This window comes from Electrophorus electricus, chromosome 13, assembly GCF_013358815.1.
Source record: "Electrophorus electricus isolate fEleEle1 chromosome 13, fEleEle1.pri, whole genome shotgun sequence".
Classification (NCBI taxonomy): Eukaryota; Metazoa; Chordata; class Actinopteri; order Gymnotiformes; family Gymnotidae; genus Electrophorus; species Electrophorus electricus.
This window is the reverse complement of record NC_049547.1, coordinates 10143751-10155808: the sequence shown is the minus strand read 5'-3', so window position 1 is coordinate 10155808 and position 12058 is coordinate 10143751. Positions and strand designations below refer to the sequence as shown.

Sequence of the window (12058 nt, the reverse complement as noted above, 5' to 3'; positions counted from 1 at the left end):
ATTAGAATCCCTGCGACACGTTCTGCTTCAGAAAAAGAGAAAAAGGAAACCGCAATATCCTCTGTACACTGTAACAAACAAACCAGTACGTCACAGGCCAAACAACGTTCAAACGTCTCAAATGCAACCCTTGTTCTAGCACTCTGAAAACTGGTCACAGCTTTTGCTTCAATCTGAGACAAAAAACCAAAACGTTTTGAGCTTTGTTGTTCTTATCTTCCTGGGAACAAAATCATGGAGTTGAAATGATATTATTTTGTCAATTACATGGGCATATTTGGTTTTCTTCTACAGCATTTTTATGCAGAAGGCTTTAAATGAGGGCAAGATGTCCCTGGCAAGATATCTTCCATGTAAGATGCTTGACTATGCTTCTATTAGACTGACGCTTTAACTTTTATTAACCAAATGTTCATTGAATTGAGCAGTAGACCTCTGTCATCCATAACTTGAAGGAATCTTATACAGTTGATCTGGGACAGCTTTCCTGGGACAGTTGTCCAATGTGCACAGGCCAAAGAACATCCTCTAGACATGTTGGTTTTAGCAACATATGTGTATGGATGGCTGCCCATTATCTAATACTGAATTAGAGCAAGAAAGTTCTATTGTTAATTCCTGGTGATACCTCACTGCACCAGGATCTGGTCATATCCTATGAACACACTGATCTCTGCACTGAAAATTACAAGACACCAACTTATCATTCTTTGCTTATGTTACTAACATAATAACCATGAAGATTTAATATCAGGATGATTCAGCCATTTCTTTCCAAAGAAGCTACAGTTGCTTGCCCAGTCCAGTGTGATTTCAAAACTAGTTCAACAAGAAGCAGTTCTGTAAGTAGCTCTACCCAAGCAACAGTGATACACCCCCCTACCACCCCCACCACACACACACACACACACACACACACACAAAATGTATTGAAAATGTATTCGAATTATTTACCTAGGCAATTTGTTTTGTACTGTTTTGTACTAATGACATATATTTATTGATTTACTGATAACATTTGACACACTTGAAAAAGGAACAGTGTAGATCAAGAACTCCCTAGGTATCACTATCTGAAGCTTCTCAAAGCATGGGCATAACCTTGGACAACTAGTTGTCGTTCTCAACTCATGTTTCAAGTCTGACCTAGTCTTGCCGATTTCTCCCGTGTAACATATGACAGATTTGGCCCTTACTCGAGCAAGAAGCTGCCCAGGTGATTGTGCAGACTCTGCAACTTGATACTTGCTGGTCTTCCTCTAAGAGCCATCAGATCTCTAAAACTTGTCCAGAATGCAGCAGCACAACTGATCTTCAATCTCCGAAGTTCAGACGTCACTCCACTGCTGTTTCCTTCATTGGCTTCCAGTGGCTGCCTGCATCAGATTTAAAACCTTGATGCTTGACTACAAAGCCAAAAATGGACCAGCCCCTCCATACATGAAGTCAGTGGTCAAAGCCTGATCCGTACCAAGAGTACTTCGAATCTCAAGTACAGCTTGGCTTGAAACACCATGCTTCAAGTCTTATGGAAGACAAGCATTGAGACTATTCTCTGTCCTGGCTCCCAGATGGTGGAACGCACTTCCGCTGGCTGTCCAAATAGCAGAGTCCCTTGCAGTCTTCAAATATAGACTGCGTAATATTTAAATGACCACTGATCCTGCACCTATGTTGAGTACTGAAACTAACAGTTATTGTAGGGTATTGTTTATTGCACTTATTATTGTCTGTTATACACCTTATGTGTTTTGTACTTCTAGGTATCAGCATTGATCCCTATATTTCAACAGCTTTCTAGTTCAATGGTATCTAGCCTACTGTACTGGCTAGGATACATTCTATGAGTAACTAACAAAGCAATTTTGTAAGTCGCTATGGATAAGAGCATTTGCCAAATGCCATAAATGTAAATGTAGCTTGACAAGTGGACACAAAAAACACATATTTTGTAAATATATAGATTCCAAATGAGTAACTGCAGTCTACTGTAGTAAGAGAGTACACAGAGTTTCCAGAGAAACAGAACATTTCAGACAGAGGTCCTTCATCAGCTGTGCAGCTGTGTTTCTGTTCCTGTCTGGTCACATCTTTTTCCTTCCCCTCGGGCCTTCTACCAGAGACCTGGGCTATATTACAGCTATGATAGATGCTGGTTGGCATATGCCCCAATGGCCAACTATGCAGAAAAGGCTCCAGAAAGTAGGATTTATAAAACCATAACTTATTGTTTTATGTTTAATAAATAAGTTATGCAAAATTTGTGGTCATTTTATTTCTACTTTTGCTCAAAAGTACAAACCGCTGTAAACGTGCTGCTTCCAAAGATTCCACGGCTTTGCTTAAGCTAAGTAGGCAGTTTCCATGGAATCATGCAACACTAAAAAACTAAAATTAGAATATGTCTGATACGTTGATATATATATTCAACTAATGATTGTTATCATATTAAACAACAAAATAAAATAAACACATTAATGTTCACACACCCTCTTTGTTGCTGTGACCATTTTTAGTGTGTGACTGCTCAGATATTTACAGTATTTTTTATCTGGGGGATTCAATTTACAGTTCTTCATATTTGGTAAGTGCAGAGGCAATATTTGTAGCCTAAATCTAGGCTTTTGTGCTTGCACCCGTATACTGAAATTGCAAGCTTCCCCTGGGCCTGGGAATTTGAGGGTGCAGCGCAACATTTTTGCTGTTCCTAGTATTGTACTCTTCTGGACCGAGATTGATGTAATACCTGGGATCTATTTGAGCTACTCCTTCAGCTTAGGGGTAGCAATCTCAAGTGCCCCCATCACTACTGAGACAACATCGGTGTTAACCTTCCACATTCTCTCTATTTCTTCTTTCAGTTCCTGGTATTTTTCCAATTTCTCATATTCCTTCCTTATATGTTTCCATTATTTGGGACTGCCACATCTGTTAACACTGCTGTTTCTGCACTTGGGGATGTCGACCTCATAAGCCTTCCAAGCTCATAAGACTTCCATATGTACATATTTTCCTGTGTGTGTGTGTGTGTCATACATGGCTCTTTATTATAAAGGTATAAAAACTGCCCTCATCTGCCCTCTAGTGCATAAAATGGGTTCCAACCATTCTGACGTTCAGTTGCTACACTGGGGCCTTCGGGCTCTAATATGGAACGTGTCCCGTGCGCGCTGTATTGTAGGAAGTCGCCCTCGGAACTTTTAGGAAAGTCGCGCGGAGGACAGTTAGTCCTCTTGACGGTTTCCATGGTAAGTTCCAAAGATGTGTAAATTTTACACTGGGGCAGTTTCTGTTTCTACTCTAACACTAAACTATTAACCTGGATGACTTAACAGGCAGTTAGACAGCTAGCCTAGGTAGCTTAGGTGAACAACTCAAAGAAAGCATGAACATCATTGTTTTGGTTAGCTAGTCAGCTAGTAATGGCTAGCTAACAGTAAGCTAACTAGGGGTCGACATACAACAAAACAGAAGCTACCTTAACTTGCAAAATATAAATAACAACCTACTGCACTCAAACGTTTGCCACTTTATTTCTACTCTAAATTGCGACGTATTATGTATCGTTGGCTAGGCTCCTCATGTGGAGAGTTCGTTGTCCTCTCCTGTATCAAGTTGCATTCAAGTGTAAGTGGAGACGCTTTCATGTAGTCTTCCTGTCAAGTAGAGCTGACTTTGTACTCTTGATCCATGAATTCTAGAAGCATGGCACACGATGTTAAAAACGCGATTCAAAGGGCGAAACATAAAATAATCAGCTTGGAGAATGAGCTTTGTCTGAGGTGAGTAGCGTTAGATCTGGAAGATTGCCGTGCGCCGTTCAGAGTCCTCCGCGATCATCCCGGCGGTCTCGGCTCAGTGTAATGTTAGCGGCATGCCTTCCAGCTGCTTTCTAGGTCCGCTTTCAATGTACGCCTTTTATAAACTACCTAAAGTGGGATTCTGTAGATTAAGTACACTGCGTGGAACCTTCACTCTCTTTCTCAGTTCTTTTCTGTATGGGTTGTTGTTTCTGCCTTAAAGCATCTTAAAGCATCATGCATGTGTGGCCTCTGCTATTCTGTGTATAACTGTTGGCCACGGTGTTGTTGCAACAGCAATCCACTTAGCAATAATGAACATCAACCCTCAAATTTGTATTGATCATTGTCAGGGTCTAGTGGGTGCACAATCAACCACCTGTCATTTATGATGCACAAAAACATTTTAATGTTGGAGGTGCACACAATGGAGATCGTTATTACCATTTATTTTATATACCAGTGGATTGGCTGTTAATGTCAAGAGAATTGGGAATGTTGGCCCATCTGCACTTCAGCTCAACCCTAAGCTGGGAGGACATTGCTGAAGAGATTCATCTGACCCACACCTGCATGCATTTGACCATCTTGGTTAAGGACTTGGTTAAGAGACTAAGCCAAGTTCAGAAACACTTTAAAACTTGTTGCAGTGAAGGAAATGTAAATGATTGTCTAATATCATCTTCTTTTCTCCAATTGAGGGAGAGCTGTTCTGAGAATGAGGAGGAGCTCCATCAGCTGCCATGGAAACACAAACAAGAACTGAAGGATTCACTAGTTGATATGTACAAAGGTAAACTTTAGATTGAAACACATCAGTCAAAGAAAATGGTGATAATAATTTGGTGTTATTGAGTTAAAGTTGTTTGTCTCGCAGGGTAATCTTAAGCGTAATGGCAATCCTTTAACTGTGTTCCAGCCTAATGTAAAGTTAGCCTAATTTTTTAAAGTCTAAATTTTCTAAATTGGCTGCAGAGTGTCAATTTGTTTTTATGGTAGCTGCAATCCTCCATCTTTTTATCTTACTTTAAGCTGCTGTGAAAAGCATTCTTTTAAATGTTTTAAACATGAGGAATTTATTGATATATGCAAGGAATATTCTTGTAGAAGCTGTGGTTAAGTGTGTGTGTGGGTGTGTGTGTGTGTGTGTGTGTGATTGGGGTGGAGTCCTACTACTGGTGATTAAAGCTAAATATAGTCTGGAAATGTTGCAAGAGAGGCTCATAAATGCCCTTATGGACAGGAAAAACATCAAGGTAAAGTTAGAGAAAATGTGGCCACTAGAGGGCACCATTAGCATTTCTTCGTGTTCATCTTTACTCCGGTAATATTAGTTGATGTGAATAGTAGCCACTATTGGAGAGGGGAAAAAGTAGTAATAATAATAATAATAACAAATCCATACATCTTAAATTATGTGCTGAGTATCACACATCAAAGCATGGAACGAAGTTAAACCTATGGGGAAATATTTTTGAACATTAAAGGCTGAACATATATAGGATGTATTCAATTTATAGGAATAATTTCTTATAGGACATATAGGGCAGAACACTATATTCACACTCACTGAACAGGTGTGTAATATTGATTTAGTTAATTCAGTTAGAGTTTAGCACTTGGCTTGCACAGTTTGAACTGGTATTGGTTCTGGCTGACATTGCTTTTAAAATGAAAGAAGTTAAACTGCAGCCTGTATACGGGTTGCTGCCCAAGGAAGTGTCAGCTGCTCTTTGACAGTGCAGTGAAAGCCAAATGTCTGTTAGTGCTGCGCACGTTTGCATTTGCTGTAGTGCCTCGCTTGTCGTTACTCTGGTACGCTGTGACATCCTGGTGCAACACCCTGGGGTTGGGTGGAGGTATTTACCTGCATCATAGAGTTGGGTGGAGGTACGTACGTGCAACAGGATCTTGGTCAGCACATATCCTGATACTTGGGGCTTCAAATGAATGGTTGTACGGTTGACATGTCGTGTCTGCAGGCTGTCATGGCTGACTGCCTTTTTATGTGCGCGCGCGTGTGTTTGTGTGTCTGTGTACATGGGTGTATTAAGGGAAAATATCACATCTGATCCAATCCTTGAACAGTTGTCTCCAGCCCACAAGTATAAACATGTCTGTTCCGATAGCTAACATAAAGCTGTTATTTGCACATAAACAGGAATTATTTTGTATTGGGATCTAGTTGGGCTGTTTTTTTTTTATAGCTTACAGGGATGTCAGTGCTCCTCTCTGATCAGTTACAATTAGCTGTGAAACAGTGAATCCATCCCAGTCAAGATTTATCTGTCTTGTGGGTTAATTTAATTCATAGTTATTAACCTTTCACACTTGTGTGTGTTTCTGTGTGTTAGTGTGTGCGTGTGTGCACTGATGAATGTCGAGATCCTGCTGGCAGCCTATGTGCAGCAGCATGACTCTGAGTAAATCCCTGATTCCCTCAAAAACTGGAAACGCCTTACTGCTCAGATCTAGGCACGGTAATGATGTTCTTGCAGGTGAAAGTAAATGTGTCAAATCCCACCTTGATGGGATCATTCCACCTTGATGGGATCCTCCCACATGAATATTCCGGCAGGATTATATAATAGGATTATATAATAGGATGATGTGTCCATTCTTTCTATATTAGGAATGAAAAATGATAAATTGGTTACATTTTGTGGAGTACTTCCTGTTTTCTTTTAAATGTGTGGATTCACAATACATGGCTGGGTGGCAAAAAGGTCATGTTCTAAAAAAGAGATCGTCTTAAACTCCTGTGTTTTGTTTTGTTTTTTGCTCAATATGAGTTGCAGTGTAATATCTAAACTGACATGACGGCACAGTTCTGTATAACTGTTGTAGTGAGCTTGTGTAGCTATCAGCTAATTATATACCCGCAGCTTTTGATCCAGAATTAAGTTTCATGCTTGTGCGATGGTGTTTGAATGTGTTATTATATGTTGTGTGTTCCTGCTGCTTTTATTTGTCCACCGGTGTTGGGGATAAGCTCTCTGCCATGGCCCTGTGTTATTACAACTGATTTGTGGTCTGGCAATGAATTGTTTTCTTACATGGGTAAATTGTCCTTTTTGCAGTCCAAATTCAAAGCACACACAGAAGTCCATCATAACAAACACACCAAGTTTCCTACGAAGCTGAATATCTTATTCCCCGGGGGGGGCTCAGGGTGTGAAAGAAAAAGAACAGGCTACAGTCTCTACAAGCTTTGTTCTTAGCAGGTGGATCGACCTTTGACCCAACCCTTAGTTCGCCACCCTCTGCGCTAGCCTCCCACACAGGAGATGGACTGTTGGGTCCCGTCAGCTCTGCTCTGACGACTGCAGCTATTGGTGGGGTAAGGCATCTGCAGGGCGGTCTTCTGTCCACCAGCCGTCCTCATCAAGCTCTCATCTCCCTCTGCTGTGCTGCACTCGCCTCGCCCAGGGCAGGCCGTGCGCTTGCTGCCCCCGTTGCGGCTTCCATGTGGGTCCCATTGAAGTTCAAAATCCTTGGAATTGCAGGCCATGTGGGCTAGCGGGCCAGACCCCTGCCTAAGTGGGTGGTCCACCAGCGACGAATTGCAGGCACACAGATAGAAGGATTCCATAGGCTCTGGCCCCCTTTGTCTCTGTGTGTTGGTTTAAGGAATAGACCCAGGGTGGGCACTGTTTAGTTTAGGCGCTCTGCTTACCATGCCACCAATTAAAAAAAAAACAACAAAAAAAAAAAACATACAAAACTTTAAAAACCACAAACCACTAAAACACAGCATGGACTGTTCTGTTTGTGATTTTTGCATTTTCATTTATTTATGATCATATTTGATTATATTGGTTATATTAACCAGGAGGAAATGGTTTGTGTTGAAGCCTGTGGTGATCTGAAATAATTCTTTTCACCTGGGTCTATGTGCCAAATTGTCTTCCTCTTAAAAGGATGTTATGTGATTTTTGTGGTTAAGAAAAGTGGTACTGCACAGCTCAGTCTGCAGTGCTTCACAGGTCAGCGTCTGCCCCAGCTTGCAACTTGGTTGTACGTTTAGTTGAACTGACATTCATGCGATGCGAACCCACCCACCCCCAGTCCTGGGATTTCAGGAGACCTGGAGATGGCCCATGAAGCCGTGACGAAAACAAACAGGGCTGGCTTTGGTGTGAAACACTGCCCTGTTTAAACAGGGTGCAATTCAAATGGTCACTCCTGTGGCCTATGTTCAAACATCAAGTGTTAATGAGTACTGAGTGGCTGGTCCTGTCGCTCCGCCCAGTCATTCAGCTTGTTCCCCTTCCTGTAGCCATTCCTATCCAACCCTATCTTTCTTAGATCACTTAGTTCTAGGGCATTGTTGTGGTGGTTGTTGTCGTTATAGTTGTTGTGGTTTGTTAAATTGCACATGAAAAATTATGTTTGTGGAGGGGCAGGAGTTGAGGGTAGTTTGAGGCTGAGATGTTTTGACCTTCAAAAAGACATATGCTCTGCCCTTGCGTGTATGGAACTCAGCCCACACACTGGCTTTGCTCTGCGTGACTTGCCTGTTCTTTAGAAAAGATGTGCCAACGGTCTGAACACATCTGTGTGAGCCTGAATTTGGTGAGGAGGACACACTCATGTGGCACCTCTATTATACATTAGCTTCTCTCTAAATATTTGCAATGATGTACATCTCTGTGTGCACACTACATCACCTTCACACCTCAGCCTCTTACTGTGGCCATGACGGTTGGGAAAAGCTGGCGAGATCTCTGCGTTAGACTTGTTTCTTTTTTTCTTTTCTTTTTTTTTTTTAAATACCCAATATTTGGTTGAAGAAAGAACCCTGGAATGTTCTAGAGTGTTGACTCTATGGCCTGGGCACTTCAGTCTCTACTCCCACTGTTTAAAGCTGGTTTGTCTGAAGGACGGGTCGAAGCACATGCATCACTCATTCTTTTTAGAGAGAGAGAGAGAGAGAGAGAGAGAGAGAGAGAGAGAGACAGACAGACAGACAGAGGGAGAGAGCTCTGTTTGGATTCGGCACTTGAGCGTCACGAAAGTTCAACTTTGCGATGCGTGTTGGAGAAAGGATTTTCAGAACAAAGGAAGGCATGTTTGCTGAGGATTCTTACACCACTAGCTATGTGTGTGTTTTAGTGCTGGGCTCAAGGCTAGGTGGCATGCACAGTAATAAGGCTGGATTTGTAACCGTTTGACTGTTGCCTTCAGAATGAAGGGTTCAGTTTCAGCTTTACACTCACTTCATGTGTTAGTTTTGATTTGACCAAAGGGCACACGAGTACTTATTTGTGCCTTGATGATTCACTCTTTATATTTGATTCTGAGTTTTATTTGAAAGCAGTTTTATAACTGCGTAATTGATTCAGAGAAACTGTTGCATCAGGTGAATCAGAAACAGCATGAATGTGAGAGGGTGAAACTCTCAGTCCGCGTGTCTCGTAAGACAGCTGACCTGGAGTTGACTCTGCCCTGGAGCTCCACCTTTCTCCCGCTTGGCGTCTCTCAGATGACTAATAGCAGCTTCATGGCTTGTGTCACCACTTTACACCAGTTTCACAACCTTACCTGCCACAATAAGGCTTTGTTTTCCCTGGTTTTATACACTCATGTTAAAATGCCTTTAACCTGCTTTGAACCTGGAATTTTTCTCCTCAGAGAGGAGTGTCTTTTTGTGAGTTGGGGGAGGTATAAATTAAAGCTTTTAGAATTATCACAATAATTATGGCAATTTTATGAGCAAAATGTTCTGTGTGAGTCAGCTTGCAAGCTTAGTAATGTTGTTTCGTAATTAGATACTGGAAGAAAAAAACATCATTAGGAATGTCATAATGTTAAAATGTAACAAGTATACTTTGAAATCTTGGAAAGTGGAATTTTGGAATTTCCTCTGTCCCGTATGTGCCCCAAATTTGTTACGTGCACATAGGATATGCATCTTATTTAAACAGAATAATAGTGTATTTATATTATGGATCAAAATCATTCAAACTAAAACACTTATTCAAGTGCATGCAGGAACCGTGATCATTTGTGCTTAAGATTAAAGCAGAGGTCTTCATTGCCTTCTGCTCCAGCAGAGGTGCTGCGTATGCCTTGGAAACATGAGCGAAACCTTCCTCCCTCCTGTTCTCTCCCTTTTACGCACTGCATTAAGCTCATCTTCAAATAACTTCTCCTTCTCCCTCCTAAATGTTAGCCAATGCAAATCTCAGCTTAACCAGTATTTACAGAGCCAATTTTGAGGTTACCTTCAGAAGATAACATATAGGGCTTCTGAAATATTCTCTATTGACACCAGAAAGATTGGATAGAAATGGTATTTGTCCAAGTGCTTTACCTGAAACAACTTTTTCTTTCAAACTACATCTACTATTTTTAACCAAATTGCATGTAAATTATCCAGTGCTGTAATACTCATTAATTAATGTGGGATGTTTAGAAAAAGATTAAAATCGGTTACTGGAAACTTAAGGCCAATTTAAAAAAAAAAAAATAATAATCATTTTTTGGGCTTGAAGCCAGACATTATTATCATTACTTTGTTCTTTTTGACCAAACCAGTTTTTCTCTATTGAAATGTATGTCTGTTTTATAGAATAAAAAATTATATAGATGAACTCTGAAGTTTTACATTTTGTTCATTTATTTTTGAAGTGGTAAAGCCTAGCATACTGAATGAATACTAATGAATTATTGCTTTATCAGTAGACAGCAAAGCATTATTTCAGTATTAAACTTTTAGGAAATCTAAGATGACTGGATATAGGATCTATGTTCAGTACATATTTCAAATGGGGAAATAGTGTTTGGTAGCCAAGTGATAATTTTCTTTTATGTTTGATGTATCCTCTCAGTCCTAAAGTGCAGTAAATAAATTATGGCATGACCTCACTAAAACAGGGGAGAATTATATATACACCATTCTTTAAAAAATATGTACTTAGTGAAAAATAGTGAAATTCTGCACATTCTGCCTGTGTTAAAATAGCAAGTAACATTTGAAACAATAGTGTACTCACCAACAGTGTGCTGGATGTATTATCAAACTTTGATTTTTAAATGATGTTATATATAGTTTATATAATTACTTCCTTATGTTTATTTGCTGATTTTGGTTTTAACTGCAGTCTGCTGACTAGCAGTGTATGCTGCTGTGTGTACATTTTAAATGTACTATTATTTCAGTGCATCAGTGCAATATGCTGAAATTATGAATGGTTTTACTGTACTAATATCAAATGATCAGTTTATGTTTAGAGCTTGGTGCCACAGAATCCATGAGAGGGTGCCTTGGCCTTATAGAACTCACTGAAGCTGTTGTGGTTTAGGGCAAAGGCAGCATGTAGAAGGGCTTCCTTAAGACGTTCTCACGCCCAAATTAGCTGGAAGTCATGGCAAAAGCAGGCACTCATCCTGCTAGATTTGGCAGGTCACTCAGTATCCCCTTTTAATACGTGGGGATGAATGGATGTGGGACTGGTAGAGACGATGGAGAGGCCGGATCCGTCACAGGGATCTGAGACAGCCCTGCCACCTCATTTCTCCCGATCTCAGTTCAATTACCACCAGGCCTGCTGGAAGAATGAGCTTAAGACTGTAAGATGTGATTGTTGAGCGCACAGAGCCCAATCTGCCTGTTGGATATTAAAATCAACCAGGAAACACAGGACTATGTACTCAGGCAGACTGTCTACATCACGTTAGAGACCGTCATTATGAACTTGGGAAGGGTTTGAGAAGATTTTTTTGTTCTACTTAACCCAGTCACATGGAAAAAAAATAAAATGCAAAATATGAAAGCAGCTCTGGGCCATACAAATGATTTATTTATCCTAATTGTGAATATTGCGTTAACATTTATGAGGCAAGGGAATTTTTCAAGTTGAGTGAGTGTTGACCTGAGGCCTGAGTCTGGAATCAAGCAGTGTGTTCATCTGGTGTTGCTAATCTGTTTTACCTGAATAAGAAGAGTACTGTGGAGGGATGATGTGTTTGTTTTGCTCTGTTAAACACCACTCTTGTATTCTGTTAATGACCAGTCCTCTATTCTTATTCTGTTAATGAGCTTTTAGGACCACAAGGTGACAGCTGTTTCTGATTTCTGATTTTCATATGACTGTCATCTGCATCAAAAATGTTCAAAGGTTTCATCACAATAGCTGAATGAATTGAAATTAAAATAAATTGTAATTAATAAATATGTTTCCTTGCCTTCATTGTTTGCTAAATGAAGTCAATAAACTGTAGTGGTGAGAACACTGTTATTGTAATTTAGATTG

General features: G+C 40.4%; 1 protein-coding gene across 2 annotated transcripts in view; it reads left to right on the top strand.

The window, feature by feature from the left end:
* Positions 1-3137: 3137 nt before the first annotated feature.
* The window catches only part of mipol1 (mirror-image polydactyly 1), a 44324-nt gene continuing 35403 nt past the window's right edge, over positions 3138-12058 (top strand). For both annotated transcript variants that reach the window (XM_027013192.2, XM_027013191.2), the window contains exons 1-2: positions 3138-3248; positions 4502-4593. In XM_027013192.2, the coding sequence (XP_026868993.2) occupies positions 4584-4593 (10 nt within the window). In that variant the 5' untranslated portion in view covers positions 3138-3248; positions 4502-4583. The remainder of the gene's footprint in view (positions 3249-4501; positions 4594-12058) is intronic.